At 29.2% G+C, this 23,183-nt stretch overlaps 2 protein-coding genes and 1 long non-coding RNA gene across 10 annotated transcripts; 1 reads left to right on the top strand and 2 right to left on the bottom strand.

Annotated features, from left to right (window-relative positions):
• Positions 1 to 4,161: 4,161 nt before the first annotated feature.
• LOC127245094 (beta-carotene hydroxylase 2, chloroplastic) lies at positions 4,162 to 6,776 on the bottom strand. Of its 2 annotated transcripts, XM_051265745.1 has the most exons (8): positions 6,203 to 6,776; positions 5,947 to 6,006; positions 5,768 to 5,839; positions 5,078 to 5,212; positions 4,854 to 4,979; positions 4,672 to 4,728; positions 4,488 to 4,584; positions 4,162 to 4,385 (listed from the first exon to the last, which is right to left on the bottom strand). In XM_051265745.1, the coding sequence occupies exons 1-7, from the start codon at positions 6,611 to 6,613 to the stop codon at positions 4,507 to 4,509; spliced, it is 939 nt and encodes a 312-aa protein (XP_051121702.1). In that variant the 5' UTR covers positions 6,614 to 6,776; the 3' UTR covers positions 4,162 to 4,385; positions 4,488 to 4,506. The 2 variants fall into 2 exon arrangements, with proteins under 2 accessions (XP_051121702.1, XP_051121701.1); XM_051265744.1 differs by having other exon boundaries at positions 4,162 to 4,584.
• A 2,389-nt stretch (positions 6,777 to 9,165) lies between these two features.
• LOC127244827 (uncharacterized) lies at positions 9,166 to 19,907 on the bottom strand. 7 transcript variants are annotated; one of them, XR_007837335.1, is made up of 12 exons: positions 19,412 to 19,907; positions 18,924 to 19,168; positions 18,276 to 18,509; positions 17,685 to 17,853; positions 17,333 to 17,493; positions 17,154 to 17,245; positions 16,802 to 16,937; positions 16,187 to 16,518; positions 15,749 to 16,046; positions 14,225 to 14,307; positions 13,649 to 13,788; positions 9,166 to 9,644 (listed from the first exon to the last, which is right to left on the bottom strand). XR_007837335.1 is itself a non-coding variant. In XM_051265343.1 (9 exons), the coding sequence occupies exons 7-9, from the start codon at positions 16,849 to 16,851 to the stop codon at positions 15,865 to 15,867; spliced, it is 564 nt and encodes a 187-aa protein (XP_051121300.1). In that variant the 5' UTR covers positions 16,852 to 16,937; positions 17,154 to 17,245; positions 17,333 to 17,493; positions 17,685 to 17,853; positions 18,276 to 18,509; positions 18,924 to 19,168; positions 19,412 to 19,907; the 3' UTR covers positions 15,560 to 15,864. The 7 variants fall into 7 exon arrangements, 1 of the variants encoding a protein (XP_051121300.1); XR_007837336.1 differs by lacking the exon at positions 9,166 to 9,644 and adding an exon at positions 9,955 to 10,358; XR_007837338.1 differs by lacking the exon at positions 9,166 to 9,644 and adding an exon at positions 9,955 to 10,362 and having other exon boundaries at positions 17,685 to 17,734.
• Positions 12,345 to 12,828, top strand: LOC127244828 (uncharacterized). Its single transcript, XR_007837340.1, has 2 exons — positions 12,345 to 12,414; positions 12,617 to 12,828. It is a non-coding gene; the product is annotated as an uncharacterized LOC127244828 (long non-coding RNA).
• Positions 19,908 to 23,183: the final 3,276 nt, after the last annotated feature.

Here is a 23,183-nt window from a genome sequence, read left to right as displayed (position 1 = left end):
AACAAATGTCAATGCCTTTATATCACACATACTAACAAGGTTATTTTGGTCATTTCTACTTTATTCCTACTATATCCCAATATAATACTAATATTTCTAAAACTACGTACAAAAAATAAATAGATACTTCTTTTTGAGACGGAGGGAGTATATATAATGGTTAATGAAATAAAATAATGGTGTTATTGAAATAGTAAAAATTGATTTGAGGTTCAAGAAAACAAAAGTTTAGTGTTTATTAATTATATGAGTTTTCAAAATTTCTACTTATAATGCATAAGATTATTTTTGTTTCAAAATAATTGACTTATTTTTTCTAAGCACGTGATTAAGTAATATTGATATTATATTAATAATTTATAGGAATAAATAAAAGATTTTTTTACCTATACATTACATCAAAAAAAATAATAATAATAAATCAAATCAAAATAATTTAACATATATACCTTCTTTCACAAAAGTTAACATTAAATATAATATTTTTTATTATTATTATCAACATGATTTTCCATATATTATATCAAAAAAAATTTCAAATTAAAAATCAAACAAATAAAATATTTTGAATAGAAATATAGACATAATAAAATAGACAAACTGAATGAACATAGACATAATAAAATAGAGACGTAGACAAAACTTTAATTACACACATGTGTACTTTATTATTATTATTATTATTATTATTATTAACCAATTTAGTAACAAGAATAACGTTGGAATGAATTAATTGGAGAAGTCATAAATAAAGTCAGGTGGCGATTAAGACATTGTCTGACCAACTGTACTTCCTATTTTGGGACCATTTTGCAAAAAAAAAAAAAAAACTAATTAATAAATAATTAAAATATATTAGTAAAAATTTAAAATAAAAATTAAGATAATTAATTAATATAATTAAAATTAAAAAAATAAAATTAAAAATTTTAAAATGAAATTAAAGTGCATAATATTTTTTTAAAAAAAGAAAAATTATACTCTCTCCGTCCCTTAACAATCTATCCATTTTTCCATTCGTTCGTCCCATAACAAAGTATCCGTTTCTTTTTTTAGTAATTGTACTATCTACCTAACATTACAAATACCCTTCTAATTTACAATATATTACACAAATGTCATTACCTTTATATCATACAATACTAATAGGGTTAATTTAGTCTTTTTACCTTTATTTCTACTTTATCCCAATATAATACTAATATTTCTAAAACTCCGTGCAAAAAACAAATTGATAGATAGATTGGGGACGGAGGGAGTATAATAAGTGGGACATGAAAGATAGACACATTAAGCGAACGGATGAAATAAGTTTTTATTTTTGTATTTTTATTGTACTATATTATATACAAATAATAGTATTTATATATTTTTTAAAATATAATATTAAATTCAATTTTATATTTAAAGCATCACATCAATAACTATTTATATCACATCGTACAATTATTCAAATTTAAAATTTTTACTATTCAAATCCTAACTCAAAATCCAAACCCCCAAACAAACACACCCTAAATATTAAGTTTTTAGTATTTTAAAATTATTCAAAATTCTAAAAATGTCTATCCAAATGGAAGGTTTGTTTGGTTTTAAATTGAAATGAGCTTTTTATTTAAACAATATGTTAATACGATATATTATGAAAGAAAATATTACTATATTTTTATTGATAAGGAGTATATAATTTGAATAATACTCCTTCCGTCCATTTACAAGGTTTACATTTATTTTTAGTGCGGTGTTAAAGAAATAATAGTATTTTAATTATAGTGAGTAGTTAAAAGTAGTGTAATGATATTTTTGTCTTTATTTTTTTTGTGTAAAAGTAATGATATGATATAAAGTAAGGGTATTTGTGGAAAAAAGTAGGATATTTAATGAAAGGTTAACTTTGTAATTGAACTTCCCAAAATAGAAATACGTAAACATTATAAGTGAACGGAGGAAGTACTAAATTGAATTTGAAATAAAAATCAAACAATTATATTTTTATATAAAAAAAAATATGATGATTTTATAATAATAATATTGTCAAAGTGAAGAGATCTCTATCCTCTATTCAAAATAAATTTCAGCATTTAAATCACTTCAAACACAATTCAATTTTTAAAAAAAAAAATACGCATATGCCCATAATATATACTCCCTCCGTCCCACATAATTTGTTCATATTTTCTATTTTTGTCTATTCCACATAACTTATCATTTTTATTTTTGGAAATATAATTATGCATTTTAATGGCATTTTAAATTTTAAATTTTATAATTTTCTTAATTTTAATTAAACAATTTACTTATCTTAATTTTAATCTAGAATTATTTTTACTAAATAATAATTATTTTTACTAATACACTTCTTAATTACTTACTAATTATACTTTACCTAAATTCTCATGTCTACAGTAATACACCCGTATTACACGGGGGACGGAGGAAGTATAAAAATTAAAAAAAAAAAAATCAAGCACAATAACATATTTATTACTTTTATGTATATAAATATTGTACAACTTCCTAATCAATAATAATATAAGCATTTTAACAAAGATGATTTACTGACTTATTTTCCTTTAATAATTAAACACATTAAAATTGGATTCTTTTTTGGGCACAAAAAATATACATTTATCATGGAAATAATTAAAGTGTTAATTAAGACTAATTATTATTGATTAGTTCCCATCAATACAATTTATTACTTTTGGTATGTACTACGAAAAATTATGTCAAAAATATAAAATATATTTATGGCCCATAATTTAGTACTTGTTTACTTTTTGTATATTAGATCTTTAAATATTAATTGTTATATAAAAAACATATTATAAATTAAGAAAAATTTGAAAAAATACTTTTATTAGTATTTTATAATACTGATATAATAATATTTATACAAAAAATTATGTAAATATAAAAATATTTTTAGGGTGTGTTTGTTTGGGGGTTTGAATTTTGAGTTGGGATTTGAATAGTAAAAATTTTGAATTTGAATAGTTGTATGATGTGATATAAATAGGTGTTGATGTGATGTTTTGAATGTAAAATTGATTTTTAGTATAATATAAAAAATGAAAAATAGATGTTTGATTTGATATTTTTTAGGGGGAAATTTTGGATGAATAGTAAAATTTTGGTAAAATTCTTCAAAGGAACAAACCCTTAATGTTAATTACAATGACGTAAAAGACAAATGAATATCTTGTTAAGAGACGTAAAAGACAAATGAATATCTTGTTAAGAGACGGAAGGAATATTACTTTAAATTGAAATTTTGACTTTTTATAATGAGTATTTTAACTTTTTTATTTTTATATAAAATATTTTGTATTTATATTATTATTATTATTATTATTATTATTATTATTATTTTAAAAAATCACATTTGAAAAATAATGTTGAAAATACATAACAAATATATAGAGTGCCGATATAAATTTGGATTAATACAATATATACAATTTAGATTGTCGATGAACCCATCGACATAGTTAAATTAATACATGAAAAGTGTAAATTTTCACCATTATTGAAATTTTTTTAATATTGTGCTAAAAACAAATATAACTATTATTGTAGAGGAAATAAGTATTATAGTAATATTATATTTAACAATGTTATACTCTCTCCATGTGTATTCACTGGACACAAATTTTAATAAAAATAAATAATAATTGTTAATTTTTTCTTTTATAATAAAAAATAATGAAATAATTTTTTATTTAAAAAAATAAGTATTTTTTTATGACAACCGAAGAAGGGAAAAAAAATAAATTTATATGACGGATGGATTAGTATTTGTATTCTTATCATACCATCCATCAAGGGTGTGTTAGTTTGGGGGATTGAATTGGATTGAATTTACATTATTCATCCAATTTTTTTCCCATAAATACATCAAATCAAACACATATTTTTTTATTTTTTATATTATATTAAAAATCAACTTTACATTCAAAATATCAAATCTAACATCTATTTATATCACATCGTACAACTATTTAAATTCAAAATTTTTACTATTCAAATCTCAAACTCAAAATCCAAACCCCCCAAACAATACATTCATTGTGTTGGTTTCTATACTGTCTATTATATTTTGGGTAGCTATTATTAAGACAATGAAGTCAACATTATAAAAATAAATCGGGGAGACGTATCTGTAGAGATTGCGTGATGGAACTCTTTGGCGAGTGTTGGTTGCCAAATTAAATTAAAAAGTATCTCTCTCACACAAAGTGACAAATTTAATTAAATCGACTGCCTCAACTCATTTACACATTACACATATAATAATAATAATAATAATAAATAATTGTCACCTATTCTCCAGCGATTGATTTCCAGAGTCAACAGTAGTCCTCTCTCTAGTCGCACGCTTTTTCCTATATTTCAAATCATCCACAAACGCGACACTAAGTCAAAATTCACCTCATAAAACACGACTTCACCACGATTCCCATAAGCAAATTAAAAACACGACTTACAAAAAAAAAAAAGAAAAAACTAATTCTTGGCTGATAGTTTGATCCTTCTGCTGATTTCTTTCTCCAGTTCTTCAATCCCTCCTACTTCTTCAAGCTCCTGCTCAGATCATCAATGGCGTTACTACTAAAATTCAGACACTGTATTTTTTCAATAACCTTAAGGTATATATATAATAAACCCTACCTTTGGGCCAAGAAACAGTCCGTACGGAACCCCGTTGAATTTGTCCGAATGATGCAGCTGAAACCCGAAACAACCAACCAAACTCAATTGTTAAATGATCATCTCATCTAAAAGCTTCAATTGAAAATAGTAGAAAAATAATCGAAAATTTTTACAACAGTTTGGATCATAGTGAATTGTACCTGATGAGCAGCAGCTACTTTTCGAAAGTAAGGTACATTGGCAATGGGGCCGACGGGGAATCTTCTGTGGACGAGGCCGTCGTGGACGAACATGTAGGCCATTCCGAAGACTGTAATGCCAAGGCCCTGATGAAGAGGAACGGGTAGAATGAATTAAGGCAGGCAGAAATCACAATCAAGAAACTAAAATGGAAGGATTTCTTGAATGGATGATGTGATCATACGGCGCCGAAGCAGAGGCCGGGGACGAGGCCTTTGTGGAAGAAGCCGTAGGAGAGGAGGGCAATGGCCGGGACGGCATTGATTATCGCAAACACGTCGTTGAGTTCGAAAGGGCCTTCTCTTGGTTTGTGGTGCGACTGCAACAAAAACAAACTGTTAGGAGATTTCTATATTTTGTTATATTCATTAGATTATACGATTTGCATATGCTCTGGATTTCATCAATAATAACACACAACTATGAAAATTTTATAAGGTATAACATGATATCAAAGCCACGTTTACCCGAGTATATACATTATACAACCCGAAATGAACCCGGATACTTCTTGAATTTGAGATTTTGCCTCTACATCTTCTCTATCAAATTTGTTTCTTGTTTCAATAATGTCTTATATTCAGCATTTGATCATTGTCCTGATTTAATTAAGAACCTGTTTTCGACTCTAACAGAGTGGACAGCCTTATTTTTGGGATTCTAATGGTGTTTGGACACATCTATTTATTGATAGACCATTGGTTTTACTATTAATAAGACACAAATAATAAAATTCTACAGAATAACACAAATAAACAAACAAATGAAATCAACCAATCCTTAATCCAGAAAAGTTCACCATGCTTATCAATATCTATGTATCTAAGTTTTCTAAGATTTTGGTCGAATCAATTAATGGATTGAACTGAATTACCTCATGCATATGCCATAGTGAAGCATGCCACAGAGCTTTATGTGCCCATCTAGCCCAGAATTCCATTCCCACCTAAACATTACATTCAATTTGGACACCAAATTCAGGGAAATTGGGGAAGAAGACATGGAAATACAGTAAAGGAACAACAACAGAGTAAATGGAAGCACTGCACTTACTGCTGCCCCAACTGAAAGAGCAAAAGTACCAAACATTTCTGAATAAGGCACCTCGGCTCCCTGCGCAGGAAATTCATCACAGTTCATGTTCATCAGCGCGAGATTTCATTTCAAAAACAGCAAGTTGCTCAACAGGTGTATCTCAACGAAAGTGACAAATCAAACTGAAATTAATTGTGAATCATGCGTTTAGTTGGAAAGAGAAAGTGTAATTTCAACTCCATTTGCTAAAAGGATAAAAGAGTTAATGAGTTACCTCCATTTGCCAAACGAATCTATAATAAACAGCCAAAACCGCCATGGAAGTAATTCCGAAGCTGGACATAACTGCAGCCACCAAATACGTAAACCTCTCCGACTTCTTCCTCGCCATTCTCTCCGCCACAGCCGCCGTCACTACCGGCCGCGATTCTCCGATTCTCTCACCTCCATTCCCCTCCTCTTCCACACTCGCTGACGCCGTCAATTCCTCATTCTCCACCACAAAACAAACCGTCAAATTAGGTCTACTCCTATCAAGCCTCAAAACTCCGTTCAATTTCTGAAAAGGATGAAAAATCCTGAGCTCCGGTGCGGCGATTGAGTTCCTCTTGGGGCATAGAAGCGGCCGGTGCTTAAAATGAAGCACAGCTCTCGAAGTAGCAACGATGGAAGTTCCGGCAGCCATAGGCGGTGGTTCCGATGATCGAAGGGAGTCAACAGCACCTCAGATTTGAAGGCGGTTGTTGAGGAAATTGGGGTTTGGGCGACGATGGCCACATGTTGGGAGCTGTGTGAGCTCACCTATATAACGGACACGGCGACTGCATGTGCTGCGTGCACTGTACCGCCAGACCAATCCCCAATTATTTATATATTTAAAAATGGAAAATACAAAAGTGGGTTCTAGAAGAAGAGGGTACCGGTTTGGTGAAATTACGAGAATGCCCTTACGTTCCGGCCAGGGGGTGAGGGCATTCTGGTCATATGGTCGGCACCGTACGGAGTGGGTGGGGTGGGGAAGGGGAAGGTGATAACGCGGCTAGTCCGATGACACGTGTCACTCAGTTAGAGGATTGTGAGGCGGACGATCCACCGTCGGATTGCGGAGGGGCGGATCCGAAATCCGAATTTTGCTTTGATGACGTCATGTGAGGTCAGCAGTGTCATATAACGGGTGAGACGCTGCCACGTCAGTACGAGTCGTCACGCAGATTGACCGATAATAAAGGAAGCGGTTTGGTTTGTAGTCCCTCCATTTTAATGGGTTCACAATTTTTGGAGATGAAGGTTAAAAATATAATAATTTAATATTTATTCTTTTTATTTATAATGTATGATGTAGTCAATTTTACTAAAATAAAAAATACTTATGACGTATGAAATATTATTGGGCTGATAGGATTCTTAATTAAAATGTGTTTTCTCCACCTATTGAACTGCATATATATTTATTTAAACACAAATATGCATTCCATTTTTAGAAAGTGTGATACTATATACTATGAATATTTGGTTCAAAATAAATTAATTTTTTTTATTTTTTATTTTTTTTTTTTATTTTTTATGATGTGAAAATCCGTAGTCGCTATCCGAAAATGCACACCGAGTAAACCCCTGCCGAAGCTAATACCATGCAAACTAATATATTAAAACCAAATTCAAAGGAACAATTAGTTGGTGAACTGAGTTGATTGTGGGAAACCCTAAAGCCCTCACTGACTCGTGATTGAGAATTGAAATAGTATTAAAATTTATGATTGGCGTTTGTATCAAAAGTCTTTTATTTTTATTTTATGTTTTTATATTATAATGGTTAACTAATAGGTCTCTTTAATGATAAGAGCAGTATAAGATGAGCTATGTTCCAAAAGTAAGTATTCATTTATTTTTTTTTATATAATTTTAAAAATATTAGTATTATATTATGATATAGTAGGAATAAAATAGAAATGACTAAAATATAAAGATAATGACATCTGTGTAATATATTGTAAGTTGTAGGGGTATTTGTAATGTTAGGTAGATAGTACACTTATTAAAAAAGAAAATAGATACTTTGTTATAGGACAAACTAAAATGAAGAAAATGAATACTTTGTTATTGAACTGAGAAAGTATTTGATTTGAGTTTATTGAAAAAAAAAAAATCACAAAAAAACTAACTTGATTATAAAGTATTCCCTCCGTCCCATTTACCATATCCATATTTCTGTTTTTATCCGTCCCACATTTTATGTCACTTTTCTTTTTTAAAAAATAATTATGCATCTTAATCTTATTCTATATTTTAATTTTTTTAAAAATTTTAATAAAACTAATTAGTTATATTAATCTTAATCTATAATAATTTGTATTATATATTAATTATTTTCACTAATACATTCTTAATTATCTACTAATTATACTTAATTTAAATTCAGGTGTCTACCATAACCAAAACATCCATTGTGGAACGGAGGAAGTAATATATAATTCCGATAACATAAGGCCATTTGAAAAAGTTCAAATAATAATAAGGAAAATTATACATAACCTATTTGTAGTTTGAAAATTTTACACTATTCTTTGTTGTGATTTACAAATTGGGTGGATTTCTCTCATATTTTAAAAAATATTGTATAAAATTTTCTAAAAATTATTCAAGAGTTTTTTGTGTTTTAAAAAATACTGCATAGAAACTCCTGAAAGGAAATTTTTTAAAATATTTTTAAAAATCCAATAAAAAATTCATGCAATTTTTAAATTATGGAAAAAAATTATAAAATTTTTAAAACACAAGTGAATAGAATAATTTTACCATATTATTATTATATGGAATATCCAAATACAAAGCACACAAACCCACCTGTCCCAACCTATTGATAGAACTTTATTTAGGACATAATTTGGTCACTTTCTTATGCATTTGTTTGCTGGTTTTATTTTGGCACAATTAGTCACATGAAATTATGAAGATTTTGGTATATCAAACTTACTACGCATTTGTCCCAATTCAAGGTATTATTGTTATCATTTTTGTTTGTTCTACTTCAAAATATTTATTTTTAATTTTAGAAAGAAAAATTATTAAGTAATACTAAAATATTTTTTATTTTTTATTTTAAATTACAAATATATGATTAGACATACCATTACTTTATACATAAAGTTATAAAGACAAAAATATAAAAATAATTTCACACTTCTATCAACTAATAAAATAATATAATTTCTTAATTTACTATAATTTTTTTTTTAAAAAAAGGGCCTTCCATTTGAAATGAAGAAAATATAATAAAAAAAACCTCAGAGTAAATGAGAGGCCATCTCTATCCATTGTATATGCTATGAAAAGCTTTAGGTATTGCTCGGTGGTGTGGGGTCGAACGTGTGACTGCGAGGTTATGGATTCAAATTCTAACACTTAATGTCATCTGTCATATATGGTTCGTCTAGTATGACTTGCATGTCGGATCTAATTTGCGGTCGGGTTTTATCCAGTGCGCACTTTTGGATAGGGGTGAACTTATGGTTAGTCTAACGTCACGGGCTGACATTTCTGCCCCTGGTTCTCGGCCATAGTCCGTTCCATGTGTGCGAGCTTCTGTCCTGTGCGGCCGACTAATGACCCATATCTTGATGCAGGTACCTGTTCCGCATGATTCTCCATACTGTATGGTATATCCCAAGAGTGTTGCGCTGACGGACGACTGGTCTGGGCCTCAGCGCGGGCGTGGCCTAGATGGCAAGCATGTCAGCTTTCGGATACGTTACAATTTTTGCAATACCATTTTTTGCAATTTTAAAGTTAAAACTATACAAACGAAGTTCTCGAGTTGAAAATGATCGTACTAAAAAAATTTGATATGTACTACAATTTTAATATATTTTTATATATATATATTGTATGTGCCATATTTTAGCAATTCAATATTTTCTCATCATTGGGCCTGGGCCAAGCAGGCCGAAGCCAGTCTATGCAGGCCACCCCTGTAACAATTCAATATTTTGCGCCTAGGAATTGTTTTGATTAACTGTGGCAAATTACTTGCACGGAAGTGTAGCTCAAATGATTGAAATTTAAATATATCATTAACACATAAAGATTTTGTTTAGACAGAAGTTTTTGGAATTTTAAAAATTTGTAAAAAATAAAAAAATAGTATTTGTAAATGTAGATGACTGCAAAGCATCTATCTATCTATCTATCTGTAAATGTAGATGACTGCAGATTTCATGGGCAAGGTTTAGGTTTGCCTCGCCTCAGCTCCCTCGTCTTGTTGAACGCAAGCAGGAGGGATGAGGATGGATGTTGACAGACGATTGCCAGACATGGCCAAAAGATAGAGAAAGGCGAACATCTCCTCCACCAAATTAGGCCCTGCCTGCCTGCGAACTTCACCTCCACTTCCACTTCACCGACTCTCTCTCTCTATCTATCTTTCTATCTATCTATCTATCATACAAATAATCCCCAAATTAAACCAAATATTTATAGGGATTGTCATATATTACCGTTACTTAATATAAGGTGATATTACCATAATTATAATTTATTAAATATTTTTAGTTTTATTTTATTATAACTTATCATATTTACTATATTTTTAAATATTTTCAGTTTTATTTTATTTTAAAATTTATCATATTTACAAATTATTAAATATTTTTAGTTTTATTTTATTTTATAACTTACCATATTTACTATATTTTCAAATTTTTAAATATTTTCAGTTTTATTTCATTTTAAAATTTACCATATTTACAAATTATTAAATATTTTTAGTTTTATTTTATTTTATAACTTACCATATTTACTATATTTTCAAATTATTAAATATTTTCAGTTTTATTTTATTTTATAACTACTATAATTCAATTCTATTTTTTTTATATAAAAATAAGACTTATTCTAACTTACCACATTCAAATCAATCAAACACCATATTAATTCACTATCTCTATCTCTATCTTTTTTATTACTATTCATGTGTAAAAGCAATTTATTGGTTGGATTTTCTATTTTTGCCTTCAAACTAATTACATCCAATTATATTAATTAATTACATAGATTAAAATTACTAACTTTTAAGACGAAAATTGCACTCTAACTTCACTCACTATTCAATCATTTATTATTTTTTATTCATTAATAGGTCATTTCCAGTTTTATTATTTTTTATTCATTAATAGGTCATTTCCAGTTATGAAATATTTGAAATATTTAATTATGCGGTAATCTATTTTTATATATTATATTTTATTTTTTCATATAATATAGAAAATAAAAATATACTCCCGCCTTTCTGCATTATAGTGTATATTTACTTTTGCTGCGAAATGTAAAAGATAATATAATAATATTTTAATTGTAGTGAATAATTGAAAATAGTCTAAAGATAATATTAACGATGTGATAGTACAATAGACGTATTTGAAACAAAAAATTGGATTAATAGTTATAAAAAAAAATGTATACATTAACTGAGACGGATGAAAATGAAAAGGTTTATATATTAAGGTGAGACTAAAAGAATATTTATTTGTATTTTTAATTTGAGATTTTTTTTATATTAGCTATTAGAAGTGTGTTGACAATATAAAATATAATGTATTATGCATATTTAAAAAAAAAATAAAATTCAATTTGACAATGAAGAGAATATTATTAAGAACTGTCATTAAGATTTTGTAAGAATAAATAAATCCATAACTCATATATCATACTCCCTCCGTCCCTTAACAATCTATTCGTTTTTTCATTTTCGTCCGTTCCTTGACAATCTATCAATTTTATTTTTTTAGTAACTACTTAATATTACAAATACCCTTTCAATTTACAATATATTACACAAATGTCATTACATTTATATCATACAATACTAATAATGGCAATTTAGTCTTTTTACTTTTACATTTACTACATTCCAATATAATACTAATATTTCTAAAATTCCGTGCAAAAAGTAAATGGACATATAGATATGGGACGGAGGGAGTATTTATTACTATCAATAACTAAATTTAGTTTTAAGTTTTATTTTTCATATTTACTTTTGGAATAATTTTATATAAAATATTATTATATTATTACTGTTTTACGTTTTACTGATCATACAATATTTTTTTAAAAGAAAATAACTTCAAAATATAAAAGGGAAGAGAGAAGGGAGGCGGGTGTTGACGACGTGAAGGTAGGAGGAAAGGCATAGTAGTGTTGGTTTTTAAGAATGAGCATTTGAGAATGAATTTGTTCGGGGATGAGGAGTGAGGGAGGGGTTTCTAGAGAGAGAGAGGGAAGCTTCGTTGATTATGGCTTCCATTTTTTTAGGTTGTCGTTTAAGAAAGGAAATTATTATTGTTGCTCGTTCATATATGTCTTTTGCAACTACGTATGTGTAAAAACTTTCCATTTATTTTATTTTCTTGCATATCCCGAGACTTGCATGCATTAATTTTGTTCCTAAATTTTATACTAACTTCTTTTCTAAGTGTTTTTATTTTGTAGGTAAAGCTTATGGGAGTCGAGAGGATCCGCCAATATCCTTCGAACTCGAAGGATATCCCATAATAGGGAGTATCTCCTACTTTTTCTTTTAATTTACGCTTTCCATTTATTTTATTTTCTTGCATATCCCGGGACTTGCATGCATTAATTTTGTTCCTAAATTTTATACTAACTTGTTTTTTAAGTTTTTTTTTTTATGTAGGTAAAGCTTATGGGAGACGAGAGGATCCGCGAATATCCTTCGAACTCGAAGGATATCCCATAACAGGGAGTATCTCCTACTTTTTCCTTTAATTTACGCTTTTCATTTATTTTATTTCTTGCATATCCCGGGACTTGCATGTATTAATTTTGTTCCTAAATTTTATACTAACTTGTTTTTTAAGTGTTTTTATTTTGTAGGTAAAAGCTTATGGGAGACGAGAGGATCCGCGAATATCCTTCGAACTCGAAGGATATTCCATAATAGGGAGTATCTCCTACTTTTTTTATTTTACGCTTTCCATTTATTTTATTTTCTTGCATATCCCGGGACTTGTATGCATTAATTTTGTTCCTAAATTTTATACTAACTTATTTTTTAGTGTATTTAGTTTGTAGGTAAAGTTTATGTAGAGTCTACTACTATCCAATCCATATACGACACGAAAAAAATAAAGATTTTGGTCTAAAAATTAGATCCAAACTATATATAGGTAGGGCCAGGCCAGCATGGTTGATTAACCAAACTGTTTCAAGGTCTATGCAAATTTTTACGTGCTAGGCACGGTCCAAATTATTAAAATAAGGTAAGTAAAAATATTTTTTTAATATAATATTAACTTTAACATAAAATTAATAATTAATTAATATTTAGTTTCTTAATTATCAATAAAAATATTTTGTCATAATTATATCAATTTAGATTAATATAATTTATGGTTTAATAAAAAAAACACAATTTATTTTTAAAATTTGATATTAAAAATCTGGGCTGGGCTGGCATGGCCCGGTATAATTTGAAACCGGGCCATGCCTTGGTTTGGATTTTCAACCCCAATGCAAAATCAAGCCGGGCCTATGGGCTTGAAATTTAAAATGGCCCGACCCAGCTCAAAAAAATATTACTCCCTCCCTCGCAAAAAAAAATGCACTAATTTTTTGCGTAATGGATGGAGTAATATTAGCTTGAAATTGCCACATTATTTTTGTCAAATATGAAGTCAACATTTTTCAAATAATGGAAGCAAGATACCTTAAAATTTGAATCCACCGATACGTTGAAGTCTTTTCCTTTATATCCGCCGTTATGCTGAAGCTTTTTTCAACAATACCTTTGTATCGAACTGCAATAGTGCACCAGAGAAGCCCTTTTTCGAATGCTTTCGCATATACCTCATAGAAGTAAGAGATTAAGTACAAAAAAAAAAAAAAAACACAAATCAGGCTTCCACTGGTCCTTTGTACAACTGTTATTATAAAATTGACCAAAGCATTATTATTACGAAATACAGTTTATCAAATTCTCTAAATTAAGACTACTTAGTACCAGCTAGCAAACAATCTGTTCATACCATCATCTTTAATGTGCCAGCATAATTCAGGAGGACGAAACAAATACCCGCGAGAAAATTATTAAGCACAACATGACAACTATTTTAAACGTTTTAAATAAAACTTGACCTTTTTGCCTTATGGAAATATGTTCAATAATTAATGGACAACAAATTAATGTTCACACATACATACACATGAGTACTAGAATTTTAAAAATATAATTATAATGGAACCCTATATAGGTAGTGCTCGTAGTCAACTAGAATGTTACTACCTGAAATACAATTGGCAAATTTTTTTGATGGCTTTTATGTTCAGATCCATGATTAAGCCACACTTCAAAAGCTGCCAACCGCTCTGTAAAGAATGAGCTCAGTTGTAGATGACAAGAAAATACATATATAAATTAGGGTAGAGTCCTTTATAAATGTCTTCATTCATTCTATATAAACACTCCACAAATTCACTATTCATAACGAGTATTCTAAAATTTTCTTTATTTTTGTATTCCATTGAGTCTCAATTATAAAACATTTATTGGAATGTCAAAACAAATATACAAAAAAAGCAATCATGGTTTACTTAGAATTATAGAAAATTATTATCACAAGACAATTATAAAAATTACAATTATACATAATAAAAAAAATTAATTATTATACAAGTTACCGTAGAGATGCTCCATTATGCACTAATTAGCCAAGGCTAATGTATATCATTGTATTGCATATGTTTCTTATATAGCATATGGAACACATACAAGCGATTCAACTAGTCAGTAATTTCTTTTCATATATACACGAGAAAAACCTAACAATACATTCAAACTACAAAGTAATTAGTAAAATTATACCTTATGTACTTCAAACTATTCAAATTTAGTTTGTTTCCCATGCTTAACACATCCCGATGTTGAACACTTGAAATAACAATTAATTAAAGAAGGAAAAATCATAACTCATAAACTTTCTACTCCTACAATCAAAGCACAGGAAACAGCGCCAAAAATTAATAAAATATGTTGACACTAAAAATTACAACAATGTATTGGCACTGGAAATAGTGCCAAACATTAAAATTAAAATAAATAAAATAATATTTTGGCACCGAAAATAGTACCAAAAATTTAAAAAATAATAATAACTAATATCATTATGCCAAAAATTAAATTTAAATATATTGGCACACGTTATGTGCTACGCCATAAAATACCATTTTCAATTTGCAGCGCGGCAAAACATAATTACATTTAATTTTTTAAAATATTTTTTATTAATTAATACACTAATAATAATTGAAACCAATAAATAGACGATAAAACTGAAAATTTTACAGTGTAACTAATGGAAATATTAATAGTAATAGGGTAAGCGATCTTAATAGTATTTTGTTGTTTCCTAGAGTCTCATTTTGTACATGTGTTTATGTTATCACTATAAAGAATTCGGGAAAATAGAACCAAAGACACATAAACAAACGTACAGTCTCGGTTTTGTAGATGTGTTTATGTTATCACTCTAAAGATTTCAAGAAAATGAAAACAAAAACACATGAACATAGTTAAAAAAAACAATACATCCTCAGTCTCATTTTCGTAGATGTATCTATGTTATCACTATAAAGAATTCGGATTATATTCTTTTGTAAAATTTAAGTTTGGAATTTTCTCACAGTCAAGTAAGCACATTTTTATCACACAATTGTGCAGAAAGATTGAGATAAGTATTATCCATACTATGAACAACAAATAGTTGAACTCAAATAGCTTAATATTGAGTAGGGATTGAAGTGACCATACCTTGATATACAGCTATCTTGCGGCAGGCGAGTCGAAGTTCTGGAACTCGACTTTGAATGAAAAGTTGTTTGAACTTGTTTCTTAGAGCAGACAATCTCTTTTCCAGATGATATTTCTCAGTTTTCTTTCCCGTTGTCGAGGTAATATACAAGTTTCTTCAGAGTTTCCACAACCTGTTTGCTATCATGGCCATAAGCTATTTCCTGGATTTTCAAAACCCTCTTGAGCATCTCAACCAATTCAATGTCGTCTTCATCTAGTCGAGTTTGAATGGACACCAAACAATCAAGAGCCTCTCCTATTTTATCAGTTCATAGAAAAGTGTGAGAAAAACTTAAATTGGTATACAAAAATATTTGTGCACCAAAAAGAACCGAAAAGTTTAATAAAGTGTAATCCATCATATTTAGTGAACCATGTAAAAATAGGCGTTCTTACCAACAGGTAAAGATTCCTTTCCGAATGCTTTTTCACGGATGAGCAAAGCATCTAATGCAAGTTTTTTTGCTTCTTCGTCACGATGTAGATTGCAAAGGGCAACAACTAAATGTAACATAGGGAAAGTAATAGATGGATCGTCAGCGGGTGCAGCCTTCATCATTATCTGTAGACCTATTTGCAGTAAGCGTTCAGCTTCAGCAAAATTCTTGGAGCGCGAATGGGAGGTTGCGAGATTTACAAGATTGGGTACTAAGCTGGGATGTCCTTTTCCTTTATATTTCTCAGTTATGAACAACCATTCTTCCAACAGGGTTCGGCCTTCTTCTCCCCTGCAAGTTACGAATATCATGATAATCCAACATAAATATATGTATACTTAGATTCTAGACATTTCTTCTATTGAACAACTATTAACGACCAGTGGTCATCGAGCAATGTCTATGTGTTTTTTGTGTGTAAAATATAATTTCAGACGACGTAGAATCTGAATGCAATATAAACACCCAAAAACTAATAAGAAACTTCCTAGGAAAAAGAGTTGAAAAATATAAATCTTAGCTGGAAGTCCGGTGAACGAAGAAAACACTAAACCAGCTGACGGCATATTTTTACCTCCCTGCAACATGAAGTAGTTCAGCTAAGTCTATTATCATCTTCTCCATATCTTTGTCGTCGAAAGCCACACCTTTTGAATCCTTGAGGATCTAGAGGGCACTCTTGTACAGGTCAATAGCTTCATTCACATCTCCTGACGAAAAACAGAGAATTTATGCATCAATATTATAGAGTGAAACCCTGAGAATTGGAGCAGAAAAGAAGGCATGTGATGAATTATATAATTCAAAGTTATAGGGAAGCCTTTTAAGGATATCAATCGACAGAAATTCAACTCCACGACACAAGGCTAATTATGTCGATATAAGTAAAGGCTTTGCATAAAAAACTCAATTAAAGTAAATTTTACCTTTTGCACATTTTACGTTGGCCAAAGAGCACATTGCTGTTCCAACCCTACCATCCTTTTGTCCATATAATCTAGTGTAAATCTTTAGAATCCTGTCGCAAAAGGAAAGGCGGAGATGCTTAAGCATCAGAATGAATATAGGCATAATGTGACAAATCTCAACTGTTTGGTGGACAAACCTATTGAATTGGTGCTCAGCATCTGAAATTTTTCCATGTGCAAGATTCTAATATGTTAATAATTTTCTGATATATTTCCAATGCTTCAGGGGCCCTTCTGCTATTTCCTAGAGCTTTTGCCATTCCCAGTAATGGCGTGCAAAGGAGAGAGCTCTTACTTCCTACCATATGAAAGGAAAAAGCACAAAACTGATTACAAATTTGGCATTATCATGTCAGCTAATAGTTTAATCAACAGGTTTTCCCAAAAAGAAGAAACAGTCTTATATTTACACAGTAAAACATTAAGAATTCTCTACTTTAAATAAACAGAGATACTAGGAACAATGAAAATAGAATTTACAACATTTACCTGTTGAAGTTCAACTACCATATTTTCTTTCCATAATTTGGAGGCATCTTCTGTAGACACAAATGGACTAATTGAACTTTTCCAACTTAGCATAGATACTTCCCATATGCATGAGTATTGAATCAAAAAGCATTTCGTCATCGTTTAACTCATTCACGATCTTGTGCAACTGGAATAAGATTTATTGTTCAGGGTAACATGAAAAGTTTTTAAGTGTACATGATAAATTGAGGCATAATGTTCAAAAACAACAGACACCCCTGAAAAGAACTCCATCACGAATATTTGGAGTGGTGAATCACTAACCTTATCTAAATATGAATCACGCAGTTGATAAATCAAAATTTGCAGACTATTTATGTTCCCTCCCAAAATCATCTATCATGTTACTATTGTGAGAATTAGTAGTATTCTCTATGGGAATAAAATCTTAATATAGGTAGTAGGTTAAACTATTTTCAAATAAATTGTTTCTGTAAACCATCATCCAACAGAAAGACACATTTGAAAGTTTATACCGGATACCACTTTGTGTGATCCAGAGCTTCAAACAAAAGTTAATGGCCAACTGCAGTACAAAATTTAAATTACCTCATCTATTACGATCTGGGCAGTCTGTAAGTCTCCGATGGCCATGTAGCCCAAGAGTAAGACATCAAGAACAGCAGCTTCTGCTACGTTTCTAGTTCCGGAATCCACCTGCTCCTTAACAGCTTCATAATTGGCTTGAAGCAAATCTATTGCTTCATCTTTCTCCCCAATTTAATCATATTCATAATTTCATCAAATAAATCCTGAAGCTGTCCTTCAAGATCATTTGAGCTCCTAGATAAGTTTATGCTATAGTTAATTAACAACAATTTGGGATCTGTTCATATGCAAATGGAAAAGTAAAACATCTTTATAGCAAGAAAAAGTACTTATCGGGTTGCTTACTAGCTGTTTTGCATCAATAATCTTTGTAAACAAAATCTTTAAGCACCAGTTCTGAATTTGAAAAAGATTATGCTTCCAACACTTAAATTATAATTGGTTCCTAAAATTTATAATTGGTTCCTAATTAGGTGTTTAAATAGCTCATTTAACTTGCAGAAACATGATGGCACTTCTAGAAACAATACATATGTATCCTGATAAGATAGGCAGCGGTCCTACAATTTAACACCACAATCTACAAAATTACTCAAAACAGTATTGTACCTATAACCATTGATCAATAGTTGCCTACTACACTCTTACCATTGGGAATTGTTTTGATTCAAAAACCGGGAGTCCCATGTCTTTCAAACTGTATACCGCCATCCCCTAACACTGTATCCACTGCAAAACTTCTGACAGAATGCCATTTGGAGAATAGGTTGAATGGTACCATACATAGCTTAGAACGATTTGGAAATGGGACGCCCACCGGGGCACATGTGCAGATAAGAAGTTTCTTCAATCGTAAGTAGTTTGATTGAGTTAATACAGACACTGGATTCATCCTGAAAAATAGAAAATATATTTGAGCTTCAGCAAATACAAGTAAAGTTACGTTATGCTTAGAAAACATTGACTCCATGGCAAACAAGATAATGATTAACAAGTATACACAAAAGCGCACCACCAACTCTTGTTTCAAAGAAACAATTTCAACTCTTCCTTAATGAGTTAACAGAACATCATTTCTGAATAGTACTACTTCATACTTTTGAATATTAACATTGAAATGTGTTTAGAGCACTAACAATGGCTCTTGCCTCAATTGAGCCCTTCCCGCCGATGTGTCAACCGAAGCCAGCGTGTCGAATGATGTTTTCCACTATGGGCGTAAAATTCTTTTACAGTGGCTTTCTGAAAAAACCCTTCGTCAATTCCCTCATCACCAAACTTCATTCCAATTCCCTCATCAGCAAACCTTCTCCCGCAAACCCTAGGATGGTGGAGGCAGGCCGGCAGTCGCTATGCTTAGAGAAGAAGAGGAAGGAGGACGTCGGCGGTGATAAAATTGGATTTGGGGAAGAAGAGGAAGGAGAGCGTCGGCGATCGGATTTGGAGAAGAAAAAAAAAAAAAAAGAAAAGCGTCGGCGGCGATTAAATTGGATTCGGGGAAGAAGAGGAAGGAGAACAACCGGATTTGTGGAAGAAGAAAAAGGAGAGCATCTGCGACGTGATGAAACTGGATTTGGAGAAGAAAAGAAAGGAGCCAATGCTGGATTTGGGAGAAGAGGGAGAAGAGAGCAGTCCCCGTTTTATCAGGAACATTGGTCCTTAAATATTTTTTATTTTATTATAATAATAATATAATAATTTTATATATATTTTTAATACAAATGTATTAATAAAATATTTTTTATTTATTAAAAGATCAAAATATAAATATAAAATTAATATCACATGTTTAAGTATAATATAAAAATAAAAAATATATATATTTAATTTAATATTTTTTAAAAAATATTTTTATAAATAATCAAAAGTTTTTAAAAGAAAAATTTCAAACAAAAAAGTTTATTAAGAGTTCGTTTTTTTTTATTGGTTTACGGAAAAGTTTAGTTTGAATTTGATATTAAAATAATATTTGATGGGATGTTTGTGAGAGAAAAAAATATATTTTTTCGATAAATGCATAGTCCTAATAATAAAAAATAAAAAATTTAAATTAAAGAAACAAACTCAATATTTATATAATACACAAATTTTTAAAAATACTACTAAAAAATATAATAAAATATACAAATTTAAATATATAGATATAAAAATAAAAATAATAAGAACACACAAAATATTACTCTATCATATCTTTTTAATTTTACATAATTCACAAAAATATATAAAATCATACAATTAAATAATCACACTAAAACATACAAATAAATAATTTAAAATTTAATGTAAAAATAATTTATTTAAAAAATAATTATAAAATATATATTCTATAAAAGTTAATAATAATATATTAATATATAGGAGTATATATACATATATTATTGGGCCCTTATGGCCCCTAGAGGGAATGGGCTCTGGGCAAGGGCCCCTATGGCCCTGCCCAGGGCTGGGCCTGACTGGACTGGAGTCGAAATGACTTGGTCTTGACTCGACTAGACTCGATCATCGGGCGTTTCAATGGCTTCTGTGTTCCACTGCTCATTCTCGTTCACTCGAGTCTGGTTAGCTCTCGCTCGTATCTTCTAGGTTATGTTAGAAAAAATTGAAGAGGTTATGTTAGAATTTTTGTTAAGTAAGAATTGTGACAGCGGATCGAGGTGCTCTCTATTTTCAACGATTGCTACTTATGAATTTGTAGGTTATTTGAACAATTTGGAAACATGAAATAATTCTTTTGGTGAAATTGGTAGATTTCGAGTTGATACGTCAATTACGGAAATTAGATAGTATTAGGTATTATAAGTGCACGAACAATGGTTAAATAATAAAAGCCCATCTCCTATCAGTCTAAATTTCCTCTCTCATTTGTCGATAAAATTGTCACACAGTAATCTTCTTTTCGAATTAAAAAACTCATGTAATATTTTTCAGGTCAATTGCCACGTCACCTCCGTTGTGCCCACGTCAGCAATTTCCGTTAGTTTTTTAACGGTGGGACCAAAATTGATTAAAATTGTTTATAATGGAATCAAAATTTATTGAAATTGTTTATATTTAGACTAAAATTGATGAGTTTTTTATAAACAATTACGGTAAATAGAAGTTTTTTTTTTGTTTTACTTTTATTATACAATTTTAATGTGTTTGATTAAAAATATAATATCTTGTTTTATCAAATATTATTTTAAGTTATTATTTAAAAAAAAAAGATAAATACAATGCAAAGATTAGAAGCCAAACACACTCTTGGACTTTATAAAGCTATTTAGGTTTTATTATATTTGTTTATTAAGGTTTTTTTATAACAACTTTTAATATATATTTTTGGGAAATGGTGAGACATTCCTCAAATAAGAGTAAAGTCTCATATTTTTTATTTTTATTTTTATTTTTATTTTTAAGACGTGAGAATTCGCAGCTACTACTCAAAAGTATGCACCAGGTAAATCCAAATTTAATATCTTACAAATTAGGTTCGATAAAATAAATCACACTATGCGAATTATGATAAAGTCTCATATGTTGATCGGAATAAATGTGTATAATTAAATAGTACCCTACCAATCAATATATTTACTTTTAATTTTATTATTTTTATTTTTATAGTAATCAATTCTCACGAAACTTATTTAACTATTACACAAATAAAATTAAAATTTAAAATGATAAAAAAAAAAAGATGAAGTAAATTAAATTATCTATAATTCACTTATCGTTTGAAAAATTTGCATATCATTTTTCTTTATAAGTTAAAAATTGTATGAGACTACTTCGTAATTTATAAAATATTATACAAAATTCTCTAGAATTTGCACAAGACTCCTTCGTATTATCAAACATATTACACAAAAATCTCTAAAAAAAAATAAAAAATAAAATTGTGCAATACTTTTAAATAATTATACTGCAAGTGAATTATAAATAATTTAGGGAAAAAAATAAATACAAGTTACGTAGGTGTGTGCAATGATTTGTTTGGATGCCCACATCATCTGAAGATCAATAATATATTATTACACAAAAGACCCCAAATACATCACACTCTGTTGTGCCAATGCTCCACCACAAATGCCCACTCCTTAATATTTTTCCTTACATTTGAAATATATATGGAATTTATGAAATAATTTTATTTAAATAATATATAATTTTTTTTATATAAATTGTTATTATTATTATTATTATTATTATTATTATTATTGTATTTTAATTTAGCCGATTACTATTACTCCTTCGGTCCCATTTCTGTATATTCATTTTCTTTTTGCACAGAGTTTTAGAAATATTAGTATTATACTGAGATAAAGTAGAAATAAAGGTAAAAAGACTAAATTAACCCTATTATTATTGTATGATATAAATGTAATGACATTTGTTTAATATATTGTAAATTGAAATGGTATTTGTAAAGCAGATAGTACAATTACTAAAAAAATGAAATAAATACTTTATTACGAGAGAGACCAAAATGAAAAAATTGAATATATTGTCAAGGGGCAGAAGGAGTATTACATTTAATTACAATTTGTAAACAAGTTTGAAAACACATGTAGGGTGTGTTTGTTTGTGGGTACCCATTTTTTTCGGTTGTAATTTGAATAGTAAATTTGAATTAAAATTGTTGTATTATAAGATATAAATAGGTGTTGACGTAATATTTTGAATATAAATTAATTTTTAATATAATATAAAAAATAAAAAATAGATGTATGATGTGATTTTTTTTAAGAAATTTTTTTGATAAATAATAAAAATCTAAATATATTTGATTTAAAAAAAAAAAAATTCACCAGTAAATGGAGTGTGTATATATTTTGAAATTTTGAAGAATTGTTAAAATAGTAAAAAGTTGATACAAAATAAATACTTGATATAATATATATATATATATATATTGAATTATATACTTGG

Source organism: Andrographis paniculata, unplaced genomic scaffold, assembly GCF_009805555.1.
Source record: "Andrographis paniculata isolate CXL003 unplaced genomic scaffold, ASM980555v1 Contig21END, whole genome shotgun sequence".
In the NCBI taxonomy this organism is placed as follows: Eukaryota; Viridiplantae; Streptophyta; class Magnoliopsida; order Lamiales; family Acanthaceae; genus Andrographis; species Andrographis paniculata.
Note: the sequence above shows the minus strand (reverse complement) of the source record. Positions and strands in the feature narration are given on the sequence as shown.